General features: G+C 39.2%; 4 protein-coding genes across 4 annotated transcripts; 2 read left to right on the top strand and 2 right to left on the bottom strand.

Annotated features, from left to right (window-relative positions):
• The first annotated feature begins 4,357 nt into the window (after window positions 1–4,357).
• LOC116287193 (protein DD3-3) lies at window positions 4,358–13,228 on the top strand. The gene is made up of 14 exons (XM_089035442.1): window positions 4,358–4,705; window positions 5,652–5,834; window positions 6,216–6,269; window positions 6,681–6,767; window positions 7,513–7,608; window positions 7,980–8,036; window positions 8,128–8,209; window positions 8,456–8,575; window positions 9,082–9,234; window positions 9,845–10,050; window positions 10,456–10,686; window positions 11,584–11,754; window positions 12,360–12,583; window positions 12,952–13,228. Exons 2-14 carry the CDS (start codon window positions 5,764–5,766, stop codon window positions 13,107–13,109), a joined length of 1,710 nt encoding a protein of 569 aa, XP_088891568.1. The 5' UTR covers window positions 4,358–4,705; window positions 5,652–5,763; the 3' UTR covers window positions 13,110–13,228.
• A 1-nt stretch (window position 13,229) lies between these two features.
• LOC116287196 (uncharacterized) lies at window positions 13,230–15,028 on the bottom strand. Its single transcript, XM_031693836.2, has one exon. The coding sequence runs from the start codon at window positions 14,095–14,097 to the stop codon at window positions 13,636–13,638; it is 462 nt and encodes a 153-aa protein (XP_031549696.1). The 5' UTR covers window positions 14,098–15,028; the 3' UTR covers window positions 13,230–13,635.
• A 140-nt stretch (window positions 15,029–15,168) lies between these two features.
• LOC116287194 (uncharacterized) lies at window positions 15,169–15,965 on the bottom strand. The gene has a single exon (XM_031693835.1). The coding sequence runs from the start codon at window positions 15,901–15,903 to the stop codon at window positions 15,442–15,444; it is 462 nt and encodes a 153-aa protein (XP_031549695.1). The 5' UTR covers window positions 15,904–15,965; the 3' UTR covers window positions 15,169–15,441.
• A 3,229-nt stretch (window positions 15,966–19,194) lies between these two features.
• LOC116287197 (protein DD3-3) lies at window positions 19,195–27,403 on the top strand. The gene is made up of 13 exons (XM_031693837.2): window positions 19,195–19,363; window positions 19,495–19,548; window positions 20,075–20,161; window positions 20,536–20,631; window positions 21,003–21,059; window positions 21,436–21,517; window positions 21,937–22,056; window positions 22,547–22,699; window positions 23,274–23,473; window positions 24,566–24,802; window positions 25,637–25,807; window positions 26,368–26,591; window positions 27,138–27,403. The coding sequence occupies exons 1-13, from the start codon at window positions 19,290–19,292 to the stop codon at window positions 27,293–27,295; spliced, it is 1,713 nt and encodes a 570-aa protein (XP_031549697.1). The 5' UTR covers window positions 19,195–19,289; the 3' UTR covers window positions 27,296–27,403.
• Window positions 27,404–27,483: the final 80 nt, after the last annotated feature.

The raw sequence follows: 27,483 nt of genomic DNA, 5'->3' as shown, positions 1-27,483 counted from the left end.
TTGACTGCAGGAACAGGTCGCCACAAGTTTTTTGAGTAGTGCAATATAAGGACCCTTTCTTTTTCCCGAGCCTACTTCGGTCAAATTGATATCAAGCTTTTCACATAGGTTTTTGAGCAGTGGGATTGAAAGTTTGTTCAATCTGTCTTTTTTTACCAGGTCACACACGTTATAGTTATCAATTATAATTGGATGAGATATCTGGATATTTCTATCCACCAGTTGACGCATGTCTTGTAACATCATCTCCTCGGCTACAGCTGAAGCTTGTTTTCTTTCACTTTCATCACTAACATTGCCCCGCTTTCTTTTTGATGAGCTTCTAGAGAAATATCCTTTAATCTGATCTTCAGAAAGAAATTCGTCGACACTAAAAATGCGCTTCCCTTCATTGTCTCTTGCTGTCCTCATTTCCAGAGATACTTGCAAAGGATTATACTTCTTCCCGGTTTTCGCTTGATTCAAACTTTTCATCGAGGTATTCCTTTTGTTTTGCTGTAAACCTCGACTCCTTTCTCGTTAGACGAAGAGCCCAGCCCCGAAGAAGTGGGTCAGTAGATGGAACGCTCTCATGGACCCCTGATTTTACATTACCTTGCGAATTCACATTATGGTCGACTAGTAACTTTTCAGCATACATGACTTTTGCTTTGTTTAGAAGAGACTCCCTTTCAGTCTTGTATTCACACTTCCCATGTTCTATGTGCCAGGCCAGTTTTCCATAACTTTGGTACACTTTCACACAGCCTTCGTTTGGGCAAGTAAAAATGTGAATCGAATCACTTGAATCTTCACTTGCTGCAGTCTCTGAGCCTTCGTCTTCATCACATGCTTTGACTACTTTCTTTGGTTCTTTTATCACCTGGACTTCTTTAAGTTGTTCCTCCAGAACCTACAAAAAGAAGATGAGTATCACGAGATGCTCAGCTTGATCGGTTAAGAAGAATACTGCCCAGTTTTATCAGACTTTTTTTGGAATATCTACAGAAAAAGACAGAATACTGATAAATATTATCTCAATTTTCATTTACTTTCAAACTTTGACCAAGGTGAAAATTGTCCCTCGCCTATTGAATATGCTTGCCAAGCTTTAACACCCTTTTCATCAAACTGGAAATTGTTCAGGCTACTTATTCCTTCCCACTTTTGTTCAGGCGTATCATTTTCACTATTGACGATGTCTTCTTGTACAAGTGTTACTCTTGCGCCAGGAATCCCGTTATGTGACTCCATTGCTTCTTTAAAATCCTTTGCAGTAACAATGTCATGGCCTTCATTCATATAGATTCTAACATGGTTTTTCACTGTGGGGGCAAAGCGGTCACAAGGACCCTTACCGCCTTGTGGATCGCAGAAGTCATAACGCTCAATTTGAATGCCAGTACGCTTGCTGATTTCTTGACAAGACACAATAGTGTTTATCGAATGATAACAAGCAGCGTTATCAGAACGATAGTACGCTTTCGTAATGCCTGGGTTTTCTGCTTTGAGTTGAGCCATTACATTCTCCATCATCGAAACTACATCGCTACTTTCCTGTTTGCACTTCTCGATAATGTGAATAAAACACTGGGTATGAAGAATACCTGCTCTCTTTGTTGTTACATGGCTAAGATGCCAAGAAATCCCTCGCTTGGCAAACCAGTTTCCTTGTGACTCGCGAAAATGCTGGGGGAGGAATTTCATCGCAAAGTCATCAACTATGAGTACGGTGTGTTCATCGAGTAGTTCCATAACATCATGTTTAGCCTTGTCCTGATTTATTGCCCTTAATTGATGTCTCTTATATGCTTCAATGTTGTTGCAGGCTTCACGAACTATATACGTGGCGTTGTCTTTCTCGTCATCATTTGAAAACCGAGTGTGCTCAACTTCAGATTTGATTTCATCGAGAGTGACTTTGAGGTCTTCACAGCGGTCCTGAGTTTGGTTGTGTAAATGATCATCACAAGTTGCTTGAAAAACTTTCTTGCTGCTGTTACTGAGAGAATACTTTATACAATGGTCTGGAATGGTTGAATTTTCAGATACGTGCACCTATCAAAAAAATATTATTACCATAAAATACCGTGTTGTATATTGTGTATGCGTTATCCACTTCCATGTCCTGGGTGGTTCAGGAGTGCTTACCTTGTAGTCACTCTTCAAGTACTGTTTTCCTGATAAAAGTCTGCCTTTGATGTCTTCAGCTTTGATGGAATCCATTCCACATTCTTCTAGAGTATTTACAATAAGCGCGAGGTCATCAAATGCCTTACCAGCATCAGCTGAGAAGTAGTCCAGACCCTGAAGACTCTTTCTGGTTGACGCGCTGCAAACTGATAGTACACGCCTTAGAGTGCTTCTACTCAGTGGTGTCTTTTCTGTCTCCTTGGCATAACTAAGGTACTGGTCAATTATCCGCTCAATTATTGATACTCTGATAACGTTTGGAATACGAATGACTTCTCCAGATTCAAGTTTCAGGTTTTTCTCGCCAAATGGTAAATCTTGCACTACAAAGGAGCTTGTTATGAAATTAATGAAGTCTTCTAATTGGCACGGGTCAACTCTCTGTCTGTTCTGAGTACTGAAGGGAATTGGAGTACCACGACCATATAACGTTTTATGTTTCCTTGCTTCTGTAACTCGGTACTGTGTCAGACCTGGAATGAATTTGACCAACATTTTGTAGGGAGCAAGGTCTGCCATAACAGATAAGATCTGCCTTCTAGTAGCCCATGTAGTTGCATTCTCATATGCTTCACTCAATGACTGGAGGTACTTTGACTCCTCGGGAGAGATTTGGTGCTCCTCAGGAATTATGCCAAGTGCACTGTCTATAGAAGTATTCTCTTTGAGAGACTTCCAAAGCCCCCCTGGATTGGTTGGATAAATCAGTTTAATAACCACGGAGATGATGTCACACATGCTTTGCTAATGTACAATCTTTTAGTTCGTTCTGAATGCTCACTCATTTTATCGACTTTTGGTAAAGGATCAATACCACAACATGTAAGAAAATTGTTCAATAATTCTCTTCTGTATTCCAAGACATGTTCGCGCGTGCCATCTGCAATTAAACTTTCCCTCTGCCTCATTTGAGCTGTTAGGTTGATTTTCAAATCCGTGTCGTAGTCTGGTTCTTCAACGCTCTAATGAAAGCATACAAAATGGTTAACTTATGAACTTTTAAAATCATAATCTTATAAAGTCACTTTGTGCATGCCTGCTGATCACTATGTATCTTTGTTCTTGTAGAGCGAAGACGCTGTTGTCCTTTCAAAGACATTTCAATGCTCCCTTCTTGGGTTTCGCAGAGCTTCACCAATGTTTCTTCAGGACGGTCGATATTTATGATGGATATACTATTGAGCTTCTCACGGCAATGTCTGCAAATTGCTATCAAAAAAGGGAAACAAACACACCCGTTAGGTTGCGCATAAAAGTATTAATAAATGATATTCTCCTTACGCAATCCAACTGGTATACAGACTCCGGTCAGAATTTTGATTTTCACTGCATACTGATGTGAGCAGCCTATATCGCCTTTCCTGCTTTTGGCTGGATGCGTCGAAATGGCATTGGGCACACAGCAGTTAATTTTTCCAGTTTTCCACCGCATCCCATATTCGTCACGATGAAAAGAGCAAATGCTGAAGGAGTGAAACTTTTCAACATTTTCGAGTATACCTAGAAATATAATAGCATAAATTAAAAAATACCATATCGTATTGTTTGGTAAAACCTTTGACATTAAGACATGCTAACATTGGACTTTGTTAAATGATGTGCTACCACTGAACAATTGTAAAATTAGAAGAATTATTTTAAAAAATATATGAAAAACAGGTTAAAAAAGCCTAGACGAAAGGCGTAGAGTGTCATATCGCATGTCTCCAAATTAGTTTGGAGTCTCCAATTCATGGGTTTCCTGTGTTGCAAAAACTAATATTTGGAAAGAAAACAAACCACACAAATCATCCCCTAAAGATTAAAAGATTGAAGAGAAATTAGGCAATGTTAAAATAAAAGATTAAGCTCTCAGTTCACGAAATACAATAGATATGCACTAAACGACATTATTTCAACATAATGGATTGTGTTACCTGCTCGAGCCAGGATCAGCTGCCATTCAGTCAGTTTCTCGTTTAAATTAACCTTGTGGTACTTCAAATAACCTGATATATCACGATCGCATTCTTTTAACTTAATAAAACTTTCTTCCTCTTTACATGCATCGAAATTATTTAAAAGATTTGAAAAATCACACTTATTACTCATAGTTTAAAGAAGGTAAACACAGCTGATTCCACCTGATTCCCGCGCTTTAGTTTGCCGTCAGCGGTATACATCATGAATTCATGCATAACGATATTGTAAACAGCCACGGTCTGCAGAAATTGTCTTTTCATTGCTATTTAATGTACATTTAGCGGTCTATCAGCCACAGATTTCCTCAAAAAAAATGGAGAAAGAGCCTTGAATTCAGAATATTCGCTAATAATCAGTTGGAATGCCGTGACGATAATGGTATAAGCTTTCCCATCGCTTAGTGTCCAATCGTTCAACAATCAGCTGTGAAATTATCGTTCGACTGTCTCTGTTTACTGCCCAGTTAAATATTTCTTGATCGATAATTTCCCAGAACTAATCTGAAGATGGACAACTGAGTACTATTTAATGCTGAAAAATATTCTAGCTGTACACAAAAGCGAGACTGAAGGTGAGAAGAAATTGTTGGATCTAAATTCTAGAAAGTTGCAAAATTGTGCTTATAAATGGGCTCAAATTGCAAAATTTGTGACATTTATGTACATAAACAATACACAAATTGAAAATATAGATATTTGTTGTCATTTTTCAACTGGTTTTGCTTTGATATTTTGTTAACTAAGAAATACTTTTGATATCGAATGCGGGTATGTTTTTGTATTTTCACGCAATCATGGTGTATTCAACATGGGATTTTTAGGCAAAATTTGCCTTGCCAGAGCTGTCCTTCTGGATTTTGGAAATCGAGTACTTACTTTGTTTGCAAACTTAAAATCATTTCATTTGGATGTATGGCCAGGGAGCTAGAGCGCTTTGAATTTGAACAATTTCAGCTTTTTAATAACCGAGCAAAACATGGCTCCTAACACAGGAAGCCCAAAATTAGAAAATGCTATTAATTTCTGCTAAAATGCTGTTTTGTGTTCAAGCGAAGATGTATTTCAATGGAAAACCCGAAAAAGTCTGAATATCAAACTAAAAATGTTGTTTTGGTGACCTGGTTTTATTCATTAAATTGATTTTGAAATTCGGGTCATGAACCACCTCAAGAGTTGATGGCCCTAAAAAAATCAGGAATGTTGAGATTCGAAAATCTATTAGCATTTTTTGGAATAGTACCTCAATGCCTATTTGTGCATGGAATATTATGAGATTTGGTGAGGTTGCCCTGCCAAGGTATTCTCTATGCTTACAGAATACTGCTCTTAACATCTTAGAAACCAATCAACTTTCATTGTGTTTTGATGACTTGGTTTATCTTCATACAAAACTACTCTCTTGTGAGAATAAGGCCTTTGTTTTGCCTAATACACACAGCTGCTTTGCCTTTTAGCGTTCAACAGTGTATTCCCGTGTTTTCTATTGTCTCAATATCACAATACCTCTCTAATTATCAGAAATATATAAGTAAGTCAACTGTAAAGTAGTACTTTAGCGTTGTACAAGACGATTGCTGGAACAAACAAGCAGAGAAAAACAGGGCTCAGTAAAGGAGCAAATCCAAGAAAAATGAGTCGCTTCGTGGTCCCTCTGTTGCTGTTATCAGTTGTTGTGGCAGATATCAACTTGCACAATCCAAGGTAACTTGTTAAAACCCTATTAAAAGTCATAAGTAATGTGCTCGAGTACTAATAATTTTCGCCTTTTCTGCTGCTGCTTTTTCGATCCTGCGCTATCTATAGAATGATATTGCAATTTCCAACGTATTTAAATCCCATCACAAATTTCAGATAGCAACTTTTTGGGATTGAAACTCGCGTATAATCTTGAAAATAGTATGTTGCCATAACCGTTGCAAGGTCTTGTCAGTCTTTAGATAGATTTTCTCGTTTATGCACTAGTAAATGTCCCGTTGGATTTCAAACCTGCAATTGAAAAAAAAATTGCCTGGGTATTGCGTTGTATCATAGTATGTATAAATAAGTAATTTTTAAACTATTTGTTTTTCCTTATTAATTCAGAGGAGGAAACAATCGTTTTGATGAAGATACAAGAGAACGAAGAAACGCCAACAGGTAAGACGACTGCACACTACGCGCTCAGTTTTTCCACGCATGCCCATCGGATTTCGCATTGTATGGTACGAGTTTGTATTGACCTAAAGTTGTAAAGGACTTCGACACTTCATAAAGCGTAGAGTGGCGGGTTTACGTTTTCAAATAATATGAAGTCTTGGTGTTTTGCATATTGTTCCATAACTACCAGCAAATTCAATTGCTTCTTAGATGTGTTCCTCATTGAGAAGCGTAAAGTTGTATAAGCGACACCCTGACAGCTCTGTAGTCTATAAATTTTCCATGATCTTGCACCCTCAGCGTCCCATAAAGTCGCAATTAAAAGAATAGAATTCAAGATGGCCGACGTATCGGTAAAAGCTTGCTGCTCAAAGCATTTCGTTTACATTTCTAATCTTATTTCATTCACAGGCTTTTTGACTCTCAGAACAACAACCGTGGTGGTCATAACGTAGGTGGCTTGTACTACTACACGGGATCACATCTACAGATACAATGGTTAGTACTTTAAAAAACACTTTATGAATGATTAGCATAATGATTATACATACTAAAAGTATCAAAGGCAGTTGAGTGCATCATATGCAAGTATACAGTCCTTTGACTAAACGTTGTCGTTGATCGGATCATCCCTACGCGCCTAGACCGAAAAGGATAACGGGTAAATTACCCAGAACTTGCGTCATTCAAACTGCTCGCCAGTTTAAATCTTTGCCGTATGCTCGAGGCATGGTTTTAGCAAATTAAATGGGATCGAAAAAAGCGAGCTCAAGACGTGTTAGATAACATATGCGGCAGCTAGTAACTGTGAATTAATTATTACCATGATCTTTTTCGGTCTAGGCGCGCGTGGTAGGGATGAAGCCGATCAAACGACAACGTTTAGTCAAAGGACTGTATATATAAGTACGTTGATCAATGAAAGAGATGCTTTTCCCTTTTAGGGCCACTTATTAAAACTCTTCTTTTGAACGACACCGACTGTTCTTTTTAGACACTTATTGTTCTTTCTAGAGAAGTGCAAATATTAGACACATAAAAAAATATTAAAACTAAATAGTGCAAACTGGAACAATTGACCCATAAAAATAATTAAAATTAAATGCTATGTACGAAACAGTGCGAAAACGTATGTCTCTCATAATTTATTGTTGCTATTCGCAGTGAATTTCATATTTAAGTTTATTTTTTGTGTCAAACTGCAAGATTTTTTCTGAGGACTTTTTTCTTTCACTATACAAAGGACCAATCAGCATTCGTGTAATGATCGTAATAACCACTGTGAGCTGGTCCTCCAGTACATGTGTGGGGACCTGGTACGAGATGGCACCACTGTATCGTAAGTATTCTATTTCATAACTACTGATCGACGACGTCAGTAAAGTAATATTCTCCATAGACCCCTTGCATGTGATGTCAAAGCAGCTCAATTTGGGGGACAAAACGAAACGATTCCAATCTCCTGAGAATTGGAACATATTATGTCCTCCAGATTGAGCTGCATTCCAAAGGGGTGCAAGGGATCTACATCTGTGCAGGCCAGAAAATTGCCTAGAAACCTCCCCCGGAAGCCTGCCCCAGCCTTAGCCCCCACCAAGCTTCAACCCGTCTCTTGTACGGTCTAGTGAAAGCAGAAACGAGTGACTTCTTCACAACTGCATTTGTTATGAGTACTTGTGATGTATGACATGACTTAATCTACTCTTATAGCACCATTCCAGAGAATAACAAGGACTGTTTGAACAATAACTGCACTACAGACTTGAGGTAGGTTAGAACAAGTTCAGTAATTAAGATAATCGGTCGCTTAGAACATATTACAGCTTCATGATGTTGAGTATTCTTTGACTGAAGTTAGGTATGGAATGCACGAAGACAGTGACTACTACTGGAACTGCAAGAACAGGGAAAGAAATAAAGGCTTGTTTACTGCTGATAGAGTGAGTGAAAAGTAAAATAAAAATAAGCCATTTCTTGACAGAAAATACACAAGCCAGCAAGATGTCGACAGCTGAATCTATTGGCCTTGAAATGGTTAACTATGAGCCAATTTTCGATTGGTCTTGAGATGGTTTTATATTCATCCCATTTAATTCTGCTCATTAGCTCGGCTTTTCCTGCGTGTGCGAATAGATAATTAAGTGGATCCAGCTCTAAGCTAAGATCTAGACCATCTTTATTGTTAGAATCTGAGGAACCGCGATACTGCTAGATTCACCCGTCAGAATGAAAATGGCCAACGACGAGGATATGAATGTCCTGAAGAGAAAGATTACTATCCCTACTGGCATCCTACACCATGGAGGGTGAGTATGTGTTTGTGCTCGTGTTAACATGGCATTTGCGCTTTTATGAGCGCAACAATACAGGCAATGATTCCTGAAAGGAAGTCTGGACAAAAATAACGTATAACGCGTTGTGCAATATTACTACTCGTACGCAGAGTTAGTTGAATGTATTACCATCCACTTCCCAACAACTTCTTTCGCACGAAGCAGAATCTAAAATATGTATAGTTTTCTTAATAAAAAGAACATTAATTGCGCAAAGGATGGTAGCATTCGGTTTAACACAAAAGACACTTGTTGCGCCAGAAGTTCCAACCATTGCGCATGTTGGCAGTAAATTACCATAACATGCAGTTAAACTACGGCAACAGTAACAACTAAGTATCAATAACTTAGAAAAGTACTATTAAAACAGCAATGAAATTAACTTTTGATGATGGAGTTAAAATTAAGATGTAGTAGCTAACTCAAGATAATCACCATCGATATATAATTATTGATACTTATTGCTCCTTATGTCACAGGACATTGCCATATTCACCAACAACGCTTCCCGATGTGATATGTACAGACGAGAAAGTGAGAACGTCAAAAAGAGGTCCAAATGCGTCGTTTCTGAGGGAATCCAGAGAACCCAGAAAAACTTTCGTATTCCAAACAACAAGAAAGACTGTGAGGTAGATACAAGACAAGGAGGCTCGTAAAGCATAAAGTTGCCAAAAATTTGAGCGCAATTTCTTGTAATATGAATTAGTCGTTTTTGTGCAAACCTTTCGGTTCACGAATGGCACAGTCTAATATTCAAAAATTTTAACAATTTTAAATATCAAATTTTCTCGTTTATCCTGTTAATTTATTTAAATCCAAAGAAACAAATAGAGCGTTTTCACTCACGTGATAAGGCAGCCATAAACAATAGAAACTTTCTGCACAGTATTTGCATAAAAATAGAGTTCAATTCCCTGAGGATAGAAAATGTATTGTTTTGGTAGGCCAATATGGCCGCTGTGACGTCACGTGAAAACGCTCTATAAGCTTGTACAAATGAATGTTGTAATCTCTTTTGCTGTAGCTTTTCCTTGATGATTTCTAGAACTACGTTTTCAAATTTAATTCGGTTCAGTTTGGGCTTTATTGCATCTGTGTTGTAATTTATTGCATCTGCAAACATTTCTAGTTTTCATCTACTGACATACCCAACATTGAAGATGTCTTTTGTTTTAAAGGTCCTCTTGTCCTTCCTAACAAACCATAGCATTCATTTGAAGTAAAGTCTTTACCTTTCAGGCTCTGAGGTACCTCGACCAATGCACTGGAAACCTAACAAGTGGACGATGGATGCAAGACCGTCATCATGGGTTGCCTCCACCAGAATGCATGCAGTCCATCTGGTCACGCGACAATCACCAAGGCAACACTTATGGTGGAGAGTTCATGTCTTATGACTGGCTTGTGCCAGATACCCCGCACGAGCAATGCGTGTTTAGGATCAGGTATGTTACGACTTTATGGCGGAAAAAACCTGGCGCAAGAAGAGGTGTGAGACGTGTGACATTATTTACGGTCATTTATTAACTTTGGGATGGCATTGCAATTTCTATACTAAAAAGAAAGAAGGATTTTCCAAGACTCGGATATTCCTACCCTTGGAAGAGGAATATCAATACCTTCTGCAGGAACTGGGTTTCTCAAAAGACATTTTTGTCCTGAGAAAACAAATGAGTGTTGTATCAATACCCTAAAACAACATATGATTAGCTAATAAAAGTCAGGGCAAGGCTAGCTCACAGATAGAATCGGAATTTAGCGTGTAAAGTTGTGCGTAGAGAGGAAAATCAGAGAACCTGGATGAAAAGCCTTGAATTAATGGAGATGACGCATCTATTTAATTTTTACAGGTACAACATCACAGCTGGTGAATATGATGGCTGGGATCCCGCTGTCAATTACAGGCTCAATAATGGAAAAATTGTCTATGACAAGAAGTATGGGCTGACGAACGCAGACGCCAAAGCCCGTGGATACCACTACAGGAATGACCCTGATGTCACGATTTTCAAGGATGCCCCTGGATTCAAGCTAAAGATCCAGATTAACACTAATCAGGATGCGAGAACATTCCAGGACAGGTCGGTGAAAACGCTGTTGATATCAATGTGAACTGATGTAGGGTTATTAAACATTAGCAATAGACCTCTTCGGCTTGGGGTAATGTTTCCCATTTCAGACCACGTGTCATTCCCTTGAGAACAAGATTCTTTGTTTTAGTTGTATCCATATTCATGTGTCTTCTCATGTGCAACCGAGCGCAAACCTTAAACAAAGAAATGATGCTCTAGGGAATGATATGTGGTCTGAAATGGGAAAACATTACGTCGGAGCCGAAGAGGTCTATTCCCAGGTTGAGGGAAATTGGTCTAGTTGACATCGCAGTGCATTTTGGGGCTGTTCTAGAGGGCTAGATAGGGGCTATCTTGAAAATATGTTCCCTCAAACAGCCCCATAATGCATTTCAATGCCAACTCGACCCAGTTTTTCCTCAACCTCGGAATGGCTAATACACTTTTATCTTGGGCGTACAACGGTTTCCCATGAAATTTCATTTCTTTAATTGTTTAATGGTTGGGTGTGACAAGAAACATGAACAACGATTCAATTCTAACAAAGATCCCTATTCTCAAGGGAAAGACACGGGGTCTATCAAGGTCCACTATTTCTACTATTGAAAAATATACAAACTTGACTAATGGGATATGACTAGTCGTTTAAGAAAATCTTAAGACGTCTCCTATAAAAACGTATATTTCTTTTCTCGTGGAAGTTGGACTTATACAAATTAAGATAATGTTACTGAAAGGTCGACCTGTGGAAAAACTCGAAGTGGTTTTCTTTTTCCTCGATTTAAAATACGATTATGTGTGATGAAACTAGGCAAACCAAATTCGGCTGTATTTTGAAAAATGAAGAGTTTTGGTATTCCTGGAAGGAATTTTGTACTAAAAAGTTGTCGAATTGTTACCTTTCAGGTCCCATACGTTCTCGATACGACGTCGTCCTTCACGCCTCAAGGGTAAACTAATTCATAACGTTAATGTCCGTGGAAAACGAGGCAACATCGTGCAAGTCTTTCCATCAACTGAATACGACTTTGTGCCTAACATAGTGACCGTGGCTGAAGGCGAATATGTTCACTTCCAGTAAGTGGAGGGCATATTGCAGGGCCGGGGCGGATCCAGGAATTTGTTCAGGGAGGGGTGCAGTGCACATAGTTAATCCAGGAAGGATTGCACCCCTTAGAATCAAAGGCAAAAAACATTATTTTGTATTGGTCAAATATTTGAAGTAGGGGCACAAAGTTGAACCAGGGAGGGGTGCGCACCCCCTGCACCCCTTCCCTCGATCCGCCACTGATATGGGGTTGGACGTTTAATGTTAGTTAAAATACAATTCCCACCCATTATACCTTCTGGTTTTGAGTGGTTAAAATTTGTGGGTCTCAAATGCTTTTTATTGGCAGAAGCAAAAGAACGCGTCTATTCTCATCATTGAAGGAAAAAAATAGATGAAATCGTGTGTTTCCTATTATTATTCTCGAACACGAAGATTAGTGTTTAGATATCAAGTGTATATATCGTAGTTGACGAAACCCTTTCTTAAACACCTCGATTCGTGTGAAGTTGTATGCCCATATTGGGATGGCCTATATCGCCTATCACCTATCTCATTGGGCACCGACAACCGCCATTTTTGAAAAATGGTGTATTTTTAATTCATGCTGCATGAACTTTTTTTTTTATTCAAGGTGGACTGGATCCAACAGTAACCCTAACAACAATGCTGGCGAAGGTCGAAGAGGTAGCGACAGGCACAACGTGCTACCATTGGCTGATCCAGTCTACTCGGAGGGTGTCTCACACGCATATACCTATGGACACTGGGGACGAAATTATCCAAAGTTCCTGAGAAATGCTCCCTTCCTTGGGCTATCACGTGATGACTTGATATCTCTTGCAATACTGAAACCACGTAATATTTTTTTCTTTTTTCAACATTCGTGTACCAGAAATTATGTTGAAAGAAAAAGTGTGGCGCATATTAGAGAATTTAGAGAAATGTTTGATTGAAGTCAATTGTACTCTTCAGCTTCAGTTTCAATGCTTATACATTTTTCGAAAAAGGCAATCACCTGCGCGCGCATGATGCGTCTATTTGCTGTTGATCGATAGTAGACAGCCAATTAGAGCGCAAGTTGTATGAATCAGTTTGATTTGCTAGCTATGGGTACGTTCTTACCAAATCGTCCTTTTTGAATGTTTCTGCAGCTTCTAAGCTATTGCATAGGCTTTGTTTTGGTCCTATCGATTATCAATCATTCCTTTTATGATTTGTAACAGAAAACTTCAGAGGAGACTTACAACAGCTTGATGACACAGGTCCGTACTTTGAACTTGGTCCACGTGTAGTGAAAGGCAAAGGGACATACTACTACATGTCCACTAGGAATAACAACTTCACTAACAGAAGCCAAAAGGGCAAAATAGTAGTTATTTAGCATCGAACGATAGTCACTCTTTCGATCGTAAATACAAGGAAAATTTGCCTGGAGTGACATAAATGGATGTGACTTTTTGAATTTCAATCGAGTAATAAATAAAGCATTCTTTGAATGGAGTCGTGTATTATTTATTTATTTGTTAATGCAATAGAGGTTGGTCACAATGGTTTCCTTTGCTAAATTTTTTTTAGATTTTCCTTGGATTGTTATTAGCCGGCATTCCATCTTGCTTTCCCATAATGCACTGCAAAGCCATTTCCATCAAGTTCATTTCTCAACCTCGGATTAATGACTACTACATACTGAACAACTTTAACCAACTTATTCTATAAATCCATTTTCAATTAGTCACGCAGTCAAATCTAAAACGGTAGTGTGTGACTAAACAATAGACGACAACGCATCAATGACCTATTCAAATTCATTGTTGAATTAATTTAAAAGAAAAGTCCCTTTTTAATTATAAGATTAACGTAGAATATCCCAAATTAACTGCTTAATAACGGGTTGATAGGCATAAACTTTAACAAGTTTTAAGGATTTCCCTCAAATTCTGTACATGACTGTCTGGTAGGATATCAGATCCTTCGAGAATCGTTTCTAAATACTCTCGACTCGGCTTCAAACCTTCTTTGATAAACTCATCATTAGCACGATAAGCAAAGGCTTCAACCACCTCACCATTGCTTCTTACCACTGGGACAGTAATTCGTCTATAATGGCCTCCACTTTTCACGTGTTCTTGGTCATTGCTGTCCATGGCGGCTTGCTTTATGGTGTAGAGAGCTCCATAGACTTCGGAGTTTTCCCGAGGTTCAATATTCGCGTAGCCATAACCATCGTTCTTCCAGAGACAGTTAAACTTCAAGCAGTAGTTTCTTAGGGTAGCACCTTCACGTGATTCGAAGTTTCCCACCCTGGCCAGAATTTTTCGTTTGCTTGTATTACTTGCAAAAGAAAAGTAAAACACTAGGTCCTTTTCCATGTCCACACGCTTCTACCAAAGACGCTATAGACCTTAAATAAGCAATCCTTTTCCCCGAGGTTGGTAATTTATGCATTTTCCGATGATTTCCGACGGACGAGATTCCGAAGAATCCGGAAGTGGTGTCTAGATGGCCGGCCACCACTCTGAATTTTTCCTTGGAAAAATAAGAGCACTTTTTTTCAAATCTCAAACCATTCTTTTGTCGTTTAGAAATGCCAAGTGCTGTCTTGAGCCCAATGCATGGATTTCAATTTTGTGAAAGTTCCCGTCCCCCGCACAGAATACGACTGACAATACTGGACACTTGGAAGACTAAAGCCCCGTTACACTAGCGATTTTTGCGGCGATTTTTGCTGCGATTTTGTCCATAATAAACAATGGTAAAGAATTTACTTGTAAAGTTTTTTTCAGGATACCAAGATTTTCCTAGAATGTCTCTTTTGAAGGATGAGACAAAAGATTTCATATTTCCTAAAATTGCCACAAAAATCGCAGCAAAAATCGCCGCAAAAATCGCCAGTGTAAACGGGGCTTAACATTCACCATCTAGATAGACTGCAGGTCAACTTCTCCACTCATCTAGTTTCTAATCCTTTGATGTGTATGTATTACGCCAATATAGCTTAACATTTACTATTCAATCGTGCAAGAAATTTCATTAAATGGTGTTTTCCTATTGGCGATTTTCGATCATTCACCAAGAGTGAAACAACAAAAGACACAGCGACCATGTTGGAAGTTATAACTAAAGAGATTGATGAAGAATCTTCTGTTAAATTTATCCAACATGGCAGCTGTGAAAACCACCAAGAAAATAAGTTGACAACAGACATGACAGCCATGTTGGTGCCATCAACAAAAACTTATTATTAGAATCCATCGTTAACAGAACCAAGATGGCCGCCATGTTTTTGACTCTCCTGGAAATATTTGCAACCCAGCAATAGATGTTGTTCTGGCGCAAAGGTTTCACCTCGCTAAAATTTGAGTCCATGCATCAAATATTTAAGACAAACCGTGCGGATTTTCCTAGATTGTAACCAAAAACGGTCCCATAATGCACTGCAATGCCAATTCCACCCAGTTTATTTCTCAGCCTCGGATTAATGGCTAATACATATAGTGAACAGCTTGAGCAAACTTCTAGCTTCTACATCTACATTTTCAATTCGTCACGCAATGAGTCTAAACGCATGAAGTGGTTGACTAAACAATAGACGGCACAACGCATCAATGACCTCTTCAAATTAATTGTTGAATTAATTTAAAAGAAAAGTCCCTTTTCAACTATAAAATTAACCTACGATATCCTAAACTGCTTAATAACGGGTTGATAGGCATTTAACAAGTTTTAAGGATTTCCCTCAAATTCTGAACATGACTTTCTGGTAAGATATCAGATCCTTCGAGAATCGTTTCTAAATACTCTCGACTCGGCTTCAAACCTTCTTTGATAAACTCGTCATTAGCACGATAAGTAAAAGCTTCAACCACTTCGCCATTGCTTCTTACCACTGGGACAGTAATTCGTCTATAATGGCCTCCACTTTTCACGTGTTCTTGGTCATTGCTGTCCATGGCGGCTTGCTTTATGGTGTAGAGAACTCCATAGACCTCGGAGTTTTCCTGAGGTTCAATATTCGCGTAGCCATAACCATCGTTCTTCCAGAGACAGTTAAACTTCAAGCAGTAGTCTTTCAGGGTAGCACCTTCACGTGAATCGAAGTTTCCCACTCTAGAAAGCATTTTTCGTTTGCTCGTATTGCCTGCAAAAGAAAAGTAAAATACTAGTTCGTCTTCCATGTCAGGTCCGTCTGCACGCTTGTATCACAGAGACGGTAATCGTATTATGCAATTCTGCTCCATGTGGTTGTAATTTATGCATTTTCCGATCTTTTCCGATGAACGACGGAGACTCCGAAGCAGCCGGGAGTTGTGTAATAGATGGCCAGTCGGAAAAAAACTTGTATGTCAGTTTATTAAACCTCATACCATACTTGACACTTGGGAAACATTCACCATCTAGACTGACGGTCCGCTTCTACACTCAACTAGTCTCAAATCCTTTGATATGAGAAGTATTCTATCGTGAAAGAAACTTCTTGAGTCGGAAGCATGTTACGTTTTGCGGAGGAAGGAATACCGGAGAACCTAGAGAAAAGCCCAAGAGGAAAATATAGAGGAAAACGAAGACGCCAACTATATGAAGGAAAACGAGGAAACCGAGGAAACCAAGGAAACCCAAAAATATGAAATGTCATTTAAATGTATACACCTACTTGCAAGAACGTTGACATACGATATTAGAACATTAGTGATTTACTGAGAAAGGAATACATTAAAAGACAAAAGAAAAAGTTCAGCTTCAGTGATCTTCTTTTGTTTTTTAATATAATTCCTATCCCACTAAATCACTAATGTTCTATTTTCGTATGACAACGTTCTTGCAAGTCGGTGTACGAAAGCATACCTTTTAGATAATTGCCCTTCTTAAAAGTATCGTGGATGCGAGGCTTACATGAAATATAAAAGAAATCACCCTTTTTCTCGATGGAATTTGTGACATTACTTTTGTATTTCCATGTTAGCCTCGCATTCAATAAGTTTTTAAGAAGTGCACTGTCAACACTACAGTATGCAGCAACAAGAATGGCCTTTATTTCGGAATGACTAAGTTCAGGACAAGAGGAATACAACCATTTCAGATTTTTCTGTAGACTATCTACTGTTGCTTTTAAAAGTTTGGGTTAAAAAGATATGTTATTTTTCAATATTTCAATATTAAAACATCTTAATCAAAGTTTATACCAATCTTGATTTTGGGCTTCCTGTGGCCGTTCATTTTGGGATTTCCTGTTTGATTCAACATGGCGTTGCAAAAGTTTCATTTCTTCAGCAAGAATTTCGGTGTTTTTCTCACCTTTTTACTCAAAGTGTTCAACAACTACAAAACAGAAAAATGTCATTTCCACCGGCTCCGAAATTACCATCTAGAAGGACAATTTATTTTGTGATAGTAAGCTTTGTCCTTTCCAATTCAACCAGTATTATAACATAGGTTAATACCATCTAGAAGGACAATTCATTTGTTAGAGTAAACATTTTCTGTTCAACCGTTAGGATAACAAAGTTTAATATTCATTCTAAAATTTTGAATTTTTATTAAAAAAGGAGAATAAAAGAGAAAAATAGAAACAAAAGCTTGAGTAGGTACTGGTTTTAGGTCACCCATCCAGGTGCTAACACTCCTTAGACGGGCTTGACTCAGAACATATTGAATTCCCAAGTTTTTTTCCACTGGACCACGGTTTCCAGGTGAATCAGCATAACAATAGCCATGAAAACAATGCACCGAATAGACTAGACTTTTTAACATTACATTTTCAACCGATTCCGTGCGTGGCAGAGATGCAAGGGATTAGCCGATATGGTCTGGGGGCCGGCTGGTCTCTCCCCTGATGCTTCGGCTAGAACATTTTCTTGCGTAATTCGTACACCCAAGGGCAGAAGGATTTAATCGCCGTCAGGTCCGAAGTCCATACGACGCCCCAGCTCTGCGGATGTCTCGGGGGTATGGCACATTGGGATCGATTTTTTCTTTTTTCTTTTTTTTTTTTTTTTTTTTTTTTTTTTTTTTCCTTTTTTCTTTTTTCTTTTTTCTTTTTCGGCTTAGGTTCAAATCCCATCGTTAATTGCTTTATAATATATGTTTTGTGAGAGTAACCGACGGTCCTCTCAACCGGTAGGATAACATAAGTTAATACCAGGGCTATCGGTAAGTCCAGCACTCGAACAAAGTCACGGCCTGCTGCCTATGAAAGTTTATCAGATAAAGACTAATGGGACGTAAATGGGACGTAAATGTCCGTCTAAGGTGTTGACAACTACCTAGAAGGTACGGTTTCATGTATATTTAAAAAAATGGTATTTCACATTTTTGGGTTTTTCTTGGTTCGCTCGGTTTCCTCGTTTTCCTCGATGTCGCAATGCCGCTTGAACAAAGGGAGAGACCTAACAAACTCTACTCGCAAGTGATCCCAAGTCCATGAATCGAACCGGAGACAACAGAGCTGAGAGGCGACTGCACCACTACTACCCACGCTTGATTCAAAATTCAAGAACGTAAAACTCTCACGGTGACCCTTGGTCTTAAGGCTATAACCGGTTAGTCCTGGATACATCGATATATCGGGACAAACCCTTTCATCTTAGACCCTAGTTACCAATAGAAATGACTTCTTTGTTGAGTAAGGCTGCTAGCCAATCACAACTCGTCTTTCTTTATCACCTATCTTCATGGTTTTCTTCGTATGCTTAAACAGCTTCATCTGTGTACCTAGATTCCACTTTAGAGACATAATGGCCTGAATGTTAAATATTGATTTACTTGCTTATGCCCTATTTCATTGATGAGTTAGTTTATTTATTTTTATAAAAAAAGTTTTGAATATGGAAGGAATATATATGAGGAATTTTTGCTTTGATGATTTTTCTCATTCTTCTTGACGAAGAAAGAAATCCTTAGAAAATAATTGTCTGACTGTGGATTTTTTTTCGCTTTCGTTTTTACCGTTTTCCTATGATAGGCTAGTGCGGACCATGAATAGCTTTTAAAAAGCCTCCCTCGAAGAATGCTGTTCCTCAGCTCTTAAGTGCCCACCGGAGTCCAGCATGACAATGGCTCTCGTCTTATATGCATCGATAGTAACTTCAGTATTATCAAACAAATAACCATTTGTTTTGGGCTTTTCCGTCTTTCTATTTTTCCTCTATGCTTTTTATCTTCGTTGTTCGTAGTGGCAGTTGAGAAAGTGAGCGATCAAAATTGTTGTATGCTTTTTGTAATGCCTTTTCCTGATATTCATAAAAATTCAGGTTTAAAATACATGTACTGCATAAAGAAATAAATATACTTCCATTATGTTCGGTTTGTTTGCTGTTTTTTTTGTACAACAATTGCGCAGATGTTTTATCTTTAAAAGCATTTAAACGATTTCCCACGTAGATCACATTGTTAATACATGTTCACATCAAGGGTTGTTTGATGAGTGAAAATTGCCTCCTCCTCGATAAATTAGCGTTGTTCATCAAAACTAGCTGGTCATTTGCTTTCAGCCTTAGGTGAAGAAAGAACACAGGAAGAGACAGGGTTAACTATAAGAACCGAAGTTCTTGAAGCTATTTTCACCATGACCGGTAAAGTACTTGGGATACTGTTGCTGGTGTGTGCTGTGTCTGCTGATATCAATCTGCACAACCCAAGGTAAGTTTATTTAAAGGTTCTAGTGAACTTAGGCTATAACAGGTAGGAAATGAAGTAGAATCATGAAAGGTGCTTTAGTTCATTTACTGGCTACTTTTAATTTCTTTTATGCCTTGTGTTAATTATTTTAGAGGAGGCAACAACAGACTTGATGAGGAGAGAAGAGACAGAAAGAACGCAAACAGGTAAAACTTTAAAACTTCAACACTTTTATCGAGAACGTGAACCAGGGCACGGTTAACTCACAGGTCTAACCCTGAATTAACAATCTCTAGGCTGATATAAGTAGGGCACAACTAACTCACAGATCGAACCCTGAAACAACTCTGGACTGATCTAAGTCAGGGCATGGCTAACTTACACATCAAACCCTGAAACAACTTTGGGCTGATCGAAGTCAGAGCAAGGCTGACTCACAGATTGAATTGGAATTCAGCATGTTAGGTTTTGCGGAGGGAGGAGAAAAGCACTCAAATCAAGGGAGACGCTCCCTTGATCTAATAAACTCTACTCAGCTCACATGTGATGTAGTTTCCAGAAATCGTGAGAAGCAAGTGCACTACTGCCGCCATGCCACCTTTGATTCCCAAGTGTTACTTTTGTAGTTATTGTTAACTTAAAGTGGCTCGTCAAATACTTATATTTTTGATAACTTCTGATTTTTCCTGTGAAGAGTATAATATCATTCGTGATCTTTTCTTTCGTGTGCAGGCTTTTTGACTCTCAGAACAATAACCGTGGTGGTCATAATGTAGGTAAACTGTACTACTACACGGGATCACATCTACAGATACAATGGTACGTAACGACTGTAACAATCTACTTCGACGATGCGGCGGCCATCTTGAATCGCAAGGAATTGTGGATCGCCCGGGGGGAGGGGGGGGGGGGGGGGGGGGCAAAACAATACAACGATGCTGAAATGACGATTTTTAAAGTGGAAGAGTGGAAAAAAATTATTTTTAAAATCAAAACTATTTTTCTTATTAAAGCTGCATTTATAAGTTTGTCAAAAATTCCTGTGAAATTAGTGCAATTTACTTTTCGCTTCCAGCATGGCAGCGCTAACCGCGACAAGCAAACCCTTTTCAGTAGATTGCTATGATACGAATGGGAGTCAGTAAATGAGTTTCTTGGTACTACGCATTCATTCGTCAAATCTTCCTTTGTAGGGCTAATCAGCATTCGTGTAATGATCGTAATAACCACTGTGAGCTGGTCCTCCAGTACATGTGTGGGGACCTGGTACGAGATGGCACAACTACGGAGTAAGTATCGTTACTTATTAATTTCAAATTTGCAAAAACATCGAATGTTCTTAATAATTCGCCCTCCTCTTTATGTCCTTATTGTTGCCGTCACGGCACGGTAAATCCCATTCGTATATTTCTCAGTCATACGAACATGATCTGTTGTAAAGATAAAGTTATGCTTTGAGAACTTGAGTGAGCTAGAAAAAGTGTCTTTAAGAATAGAGGCCAGCATTTCCCAGTCTCCGCGCACGAGTAAATACCTAATCCCCCAAATGCGCGAGCGGCAGTCTGTAATCATAATCAAGTTTCTTATTTGCAGCAATGTCCCCTATGATGCCGTATTAACTATACGTGGCCTAACCAACGCGCAACCTTATTATTCACAGAATGATACCAGAAAACAATCAGGGATGTTATAATGGAAGCTGCAATACAGATTTGAGGTACTTGATTGAATATCAACATGCGCCTATTTTTGAAATTTTGTTTTGTTGTTGTTGTTGTTGTTGTTTTGTTGTTGTTGTTGTTGTTTTGTTGTTGTTGTTGTTTTTTGTTTTTTTGTTTGTTTGTTTTTCGCACCCTACTTTTTTTCTCATCTTGTTTCAAACATATTTTTTTCCGGAATCCCTTTCTTCCGATTTTAGCGAACGTTAACCTTGACTGAACAGCTTCTGGGCTGACGTCTTGTCATGGCACGGCTAACTCAAAGGTCGATTTGGAATTTTCTTTTATGAAAAGCTATGTTTGGAAAATTGAAAACCAGAATGCATTATTTAAAGTGTGAGGACCCTCTTATAGAGTTTAATTTTTTTCTATTAGGCTTGGAATGCACGAAGATAATGATTACTACAACGAGTGTAAAAACAGAGAAAGAAACAAAGGTCTATTCATTGCCGATAGGGTAAACTACTGTAATATCAAGACCATTATTTCAAGTTTTGTTTTTCATTCATGTTATCTGCGTCGTCCTTGTTCTTGCCAAACCTTGGATACGACACTAGTTAAGTAATATTTGCCTAGAACAGAGCGGGTGGCTTCAACCGTGCTACCTGGGGATGTTTAAGAACTTGGTGTCGTGTATGATCAGATTTGCTTGGTGGTTTTCTCCTGTGCTTCGAGGGTTTTCACCGCGTGCGTATTGTCCGTTTTTTCTTGAGCTCCCCCTGCAAAAATCTATGTAACTTCTATTACATTGTATCGTGGAATCAGTGGAGGAAGAACCAATCTGTGGAAGCACTGTAAGACACGATATACTTATTTAAATATCTTATATTTTATTCTAGTTTGTATTTTATTCTATCTATTTTATACTTGATAAAGAATTTGCGCAACCGTGACACAGCAAAGTACACGCGACAAAACAATAATGGCCAACGTCGAGGATATGAATGTCCTGAAGAAAGAGATTACTATCCCTACTGGCATCCTACACCATGGAGGGTAGGTTTATAAGCTATTATTCAGCACAGACTGAATCCGTTGGACGACAACTTTGGAGTGAAATATGTTTCAGCTTAGAGGGGAGGGATAAAAGAAGGAAGGAATAAAGGAAAGAAGGAAAAAAGAAAGGAAGGAAGGAAGGAAGGGACAGGATGGAAGGAAAGAAGGAAGGGAGAAAGGATAGACACATAATTGGATGCCCGTGGCTGGGTGAACGCAGAAAAATACATAAAAGTTAGGTGCATGGGATGTAGGATGCAGGGTGAGGTGGAAGGTCCTTGTACCTAGTCCTAGGTGCCTATGACGACAATTGAGTTGTAAAGAATGGCTAAACTGTATGATCTAGAGGAAAATGGTGGAAAATGGTGTATATCAGTTTAACGATATGAAATATCGATAATGATATAAACATCCTAAATGACCGCAATAAATCTTATATTATAAATATAATCTTTCTAATAAATAAATGATCTCATTTTTAATTCCACAGGATATTGCGGTTCTTACCAACAATGCATCACGGCGTGAGATGTATCGCCGCGAGAGTGAGAATGTCAGGGGTCGCTATAAGTGCGTCTTACCGGAAGAACTCAAAAAGACACAACCAAACTTCAGGATACCGAATAACAAAGTGGCATGTGAGGTAACACATGATAGGCATAAAGGATTATTACCATATATTCTTTTTGTTAAGAGTGAAAATTGTAATGGTCCCCTTCACAGTTCCCTGCGCCATCTTGAAAGGTAGCCGCGACTTTGCATCGAAGCGAGACGAGCGGTGAGCTTGCAATGATAGAGACATGTGAATAATTGTCCAAGGTGTTAAAAAAGTCTCTATTACTGCAAGCTCACCGTTCATCTCGCTTAGATGCAAAGGCCCGGCTACCTTTCAAGATGGTGAATAATTGTCCAAGGTGTTAAAAAAAGTCTCTATTACTGCAAGCTCACCGTTCGTCTCGCTTAGATGCAAAGGCCCGGCAACCTTTCAAGATGGTGCAGGAAACTGTGAAAGTGACTATTTTCTGAACAATTTTTAGTAGTCTACTTTAATCCAATTATTAAGTCCAATTTTTTGCCCGTCAGTAAAATTCACGTGATTATGCTTTCGCTTTTATTTTCCAAGCTCCCTACCCCCTCTCCACTGTCCCAACCACAGTCCCACCCCAATCGCTTAGGAATTACTGGATAATACTTATGTTTCTGCATGCCATCCACAGGCTGTAAAGTATCCCAACACAGACCAAGGAACACCAGCACGATGGGTACGAATGTCTTCTCACAGACTACCTGCTCCAGACTGCAAACAATCCATCTGGTCACGTGACAATCACCAAGGCAACGTAGAGGGTGGAGAGTTCATGAGTTATGACTGGGTAGTCCCGAACACTCCCCATGAGCAATGTGTGTTTAGGATAAGGTATTACAGTTACGTAAGCTCATGTTAGTCTGATATTCAATTGACCATTTTCTCAAGGCTGCGTGCGCATCCAACTTGACGGGCCACAAAACTGAAAAACGCAAATTCAGTAAAATTGAGAAGCCAATTTTATATTTAAAGAGGAGAATAATCGATTTTATAAATTATTATCGTAGAAAATTTCATAGCGATGCATGACAATACTCGTGTTCTGGTATCGTGGCCCGTCAAGTCCCTAAATTTGGATGCGCACGCAACCTCGAGAGAACGGTCTATAGCATAGGAAATAACTTTCATTAAAAGTGTAGGACTTCACATGAGCCAAACCTAATTACATAAAAGAAGATTGCCTTGTTAACCATTGTTTCAATTAGGTTCGGCTCATGTGAAGCTCAACATTTGACCTGAGACTTGAACAATATGCTATTTGCAACATGATAGGTGAATACAGTGTCTACAAGCACCGGCACCACCGACGTTGCATCGCTATAACAAAAGGCTGTTTCTTTTCCTTTCGTTAAATTAGGATACTTCAGAGATTTCTTGTTGGCAAATTTAATGACAGTCAACCAAAAAAATCCAGTCACCGTTCGCCTCGTTCATTTTTCTTGCTTCTTTGGCAGCTAAGAGTCACAGATTGGACAATTGTGTCGCAATTTGCAAAGTTTCTGTTGCATGCTGCGCTCTTTTGAGCGAAGCGTAGTTAAGAGATGCGCGTAATCAATAGCACAACGACATTTATTTCTGTTTGGACTTTCTCAACTATTTTTATTGTGCGCATATCTTGCTACACTTTGCTCAGACCATTCGAAACATGGTCGTCCATATAGTTTTTTTACAGTAATAGAGTGTATTCTTGCAATCCGATTGGCTGACACCTATGGACTGTATAGCAGATGCCAGAGGTGCCTTCAGATGCTTTCAGTTTGACCCCATTAAGCTGCGCCACTGCTGTCCTTGCGGTGGTGATTAGCGATGACTAGTTTTTTATGATCAATAAGAGGACAGTCAATGGAAATCTATTAGCGATTTGTTAATTGGTACATAGAAATCTCCTTCGTTGTATAAAAAACTGGTTGGACTTGTTTTAAGGTACAACATCACAGCTGGCGAGTACGATGGCTGGGATCCCGCTGTTAACTCTGCTTTGAATGGCCGAAGAATCTACTACAATACGAAGTACAATCTGCCAATCACAGACAGGGAAGCAAGGAATCGTGGATACTACTACAGGAATGATCCTGATGTCAAAATCTTCAAGGATGTCCCTGGATTCAGACTTAGGATTCAGATCAACACTAACCAGGATGCTCGTACTTTCCAGGACAGGTCAGTTTACAAGGGTGGATCCAGGGGGGGATTTGGGTGACTAGTCAACCCCTTTTGGAGTTGAAAAATAAAAAGAATAATGGATACTAAGGTAAAACCTAAAAAAAGACGCTATGTGATGTCTTTCTTGATAACAGTCACCCCCTTTGAAATCCTTTTGGATCTGCCACTAGTATATAGTGGACAACCCTGACCACAATGTGCTACAGACCAGAAAATTATTTTGAAAACTTGTGATTGAATAAACTTTCCCCAAGTCGACCTTTCTTGTCTCCCGAAGAGTTTTCGTTCGAAGCCGAGAATGTGTCGAGCGAAGGAAGCAAGCAACGAAGTCGCGAGAAGTCTTCCCTCGCGCACCAGTAGAGCTACTCAGAGAGCGGTGGACTTTGCGAAAGTCTAGTGATTTAGCTGATGAATATTTTGCACGAGAAAGAAATGTCATCTAGTGAAACCCAGGGCCCGGATGTACGAAGGGTGGATAGCGCTATCCGGCGGATAAATCCATATCAAATGGATAAGTCGATGCTTTTATCCAATAAATTTATCCACATAAGATTTATCCGTTGGATAGCGCTATCCACCCTTCGTACAATCAGGCCCAGAGCAATAGGGGAGTACTAGCCATGCATGAAGTGCTATGAAGATGTTTGTAGTTGATCTGCTTTGCCACGACCTACAAAAACGTCCTATAAATATAGCGTTGGTCGTTCGTTACCAAGTGGGATAAAAATCGAAATACATTTCAAGGCAATTTAGACGTAATTTTAGGCACGTAAACTGAAAATGACATTAATTTGAATTGACATTCATGACACTATCTTTCACTTTTTCCAGATCTCACACCTTTGCCATTCGTCGTCGACCAGGAAGGCTCCGACGTGCACACATCCATAACGTCAATGTCCGCGGAAAACGAGGCAACATTGTGCAAGTCTTTCCATCAACAGAATATGACTTTGTACCTAACACACTAACCATGACTGAAGGACACTACGTTCATTTCCAGTAAGTAAAAAACAAACATAAAGAGGGTTGATCTAAGTCAGGGCACGCCTAGCTCAGAGATCGAACCATGAAACGACCAGGGCACGCCTAACTCAGAGATCGCACCTTGAAACAACCTCTGAGCTTATCAAAGTCAGGGCATGACTAACTCACAGATCGAACCCTGCAACAACCTCTGGGCTGATCAAAGTCAGGGAACGTCTAGCTCACAGATAAAATTGGAATTCAGCTTGTTAGCCGGCTTTGCGGAGGGAGGAAAACCGGAAAATCCAGAAAAAAAACCTCGAATCACAAAAGAGACGTAAAGAACTCTTCTCCCATGTGATGTCAAGTTCGAATTCGAGATCCTAGGGGTGAAAGGAACGCATGCGCACTACCGCTACGCCACCGTTGACTTCAGTGATAAAAATGAGTCGACAGGAGGTATATATTGCGGCGGAGCCGGCAATACAACTCGATTTCTTTCGTCATGTTTGACCAGTAAACCGGGGTACAGTAAGAAACCATGCAATATATATTCAAGAATAACTTGGACGCGTCTCTCTCTCTCTTAATTCAAGGTGGACTGGATCCAACAGTAACCCTAACAACAATGCTGGGGAAGGTCGAAGAGGTAGCGACAGGCACAACGTGCTCCCATTGGCTGATCCAGTCTACTCGGAGGGCGTCTCACACGCATATACCTATGGACACTTGGGACGAAATTATCCAAAGAACATCAAAGATGCTGTTTTCCTTGGGTTCTCTCTTGCTGACAAGACCTCTCTTGCTATATTAAGCCCACGTGAGTTTATGACTAAATCCATTCTTCATGTTTCCATAGAGATCATATCTACGAGAGAACTGCATGTTCTACCATTGGCCAATTAAAATGTGGGGGTATATTATATTTAGAAACGCAATCAAAGACTTCCACTCCCCTGGTCCTGGCTTCAAATTACAATAGTCCCCACGGCTTGAGTTTCCTCTATTAGGTTTAGACAAAACCAATGTATGTTGATTACTTTATACGTGTACTTGCATTGACTGTCGGAAGATTTGTGTGTGTGTCTCTCTCTCGGGATAAAAAATCCTTCAGCAGGCACCCGTTCATCTGCACTATATTTTCCCCTTTAAGATTGAATTCGTGTTTTCCTAAACCCGCTTCTTGGAAACGGGTTTCTTTGACTAAGTTGCACCTGTCGTCGAACGTGAAGTTCAATTATGGTCCTCTGTAAAGAAAAAAATAACGATCACTAGAATATCGCAAGAGATAAAACACATAAACACCCTCACTAAATGGGACTAGTAATTATAACTTGATACTTTTTCATTTTTTGGCATTTTTCAGAACATTTCGGTGGTGAAAACCAACAGCTTGATGACGCAGGTCCATACTTTGATCTTGGTCCACGTGCAGTGAAAGGCAAAGGGACATACTACTACATGTCCACTAGGAATAACAACTTCACTAACAGAAGCCAAAAGGGCAAAATAGTAGTTATTTAGCAGGATCACCAAGCAATGTTGCCATGGTGACCGGTTAAAAGGAATGACCATGTTTTTTGTTTAGCTTAGAATTGAGATGACCAAATAAATGAATGAAAGCAAAAAAAATCTTATTATATGTACTCAATTGTTAGAAAATCTGTAAAGAAAGAAAGAAAGAAATGTTGGATGGATGGACGGACGGACGG

This window comes from Actinia tenebrosa, unplaced genomic scaffold (assembly GCF_029948245.1).
Source record: "Actinia tenebrosa isolate PJP-AT-01 unplaced genomic scaffold, QUT_ActTen_1.0 PGA_scaffold3__52_contigs__length_22856419, whole genome shotgun sequence".
Lineage (NCBI taxonomy): Eukaryota > Metazoa > Cnidaria > Anthozoa > Actiniaria > Actiniidae > Actinia > Actinia tenebrosa.
This window is presented reverse-complemented; position numbering and strand designations above follow the sequence as displayed.

Coding starts and splice junctions, on each gene's coding strand:
- LOC116287193 (XM_089035442.1), top strand. CDS start 5,764: ATGAGTCGCTTCGTGGTCCCTCTGTTGCTGTTATCAGTTGTTGTGGCA. Junction 9,235..9,844: donor ACAACAAGAAAGACTGTGAG/GTAGATACAAGA, acceptor TTTACCTTTCAG/GCTCTGAGGTACCTCGACCA. Junction 11,755..12,359: donor GGCGAATATGTTCACTTCCA/GTAAGTGGAGGG, acceptor TTTTTATTCAAG/GTGGACTGGATCCAACAGTA.
- LOC116287194 (XM_031693835.1), bottom strand. CDS start 15,903: ATGGAAGACGAACTAGTATTTTACTTTTCTTTTGCAGGCAATACGAGC.
- LOC116287197 (XM_031693837.2), top strand. CDS start 19,290: ATGACCGGTAAAGTACTTGGGATACTGTTGCTGGTGTGTGCTGTGTCT. Junction 19,549..20,074: donor GACAGAAAGAACGCAAACAG/GTAAAACTTTAA, acceptor TTTCGTGTGCAG/GCTTTTTGACTCTCAGAACA. Junction 22,700..23,273: donor ATAACAAAGTGGCATGTGAG/GTAACACATGAT, acceptor TGCCATCCACAG/GCTGTAAAGTATCCCAACAC.
- LOC116287196 (XM_031693836.2), bottom strand. CDS start 14,097: ATGGAAAAGGACCTAGTGTTTTACTTTTCTTTTGCAAGTAATACAAGC.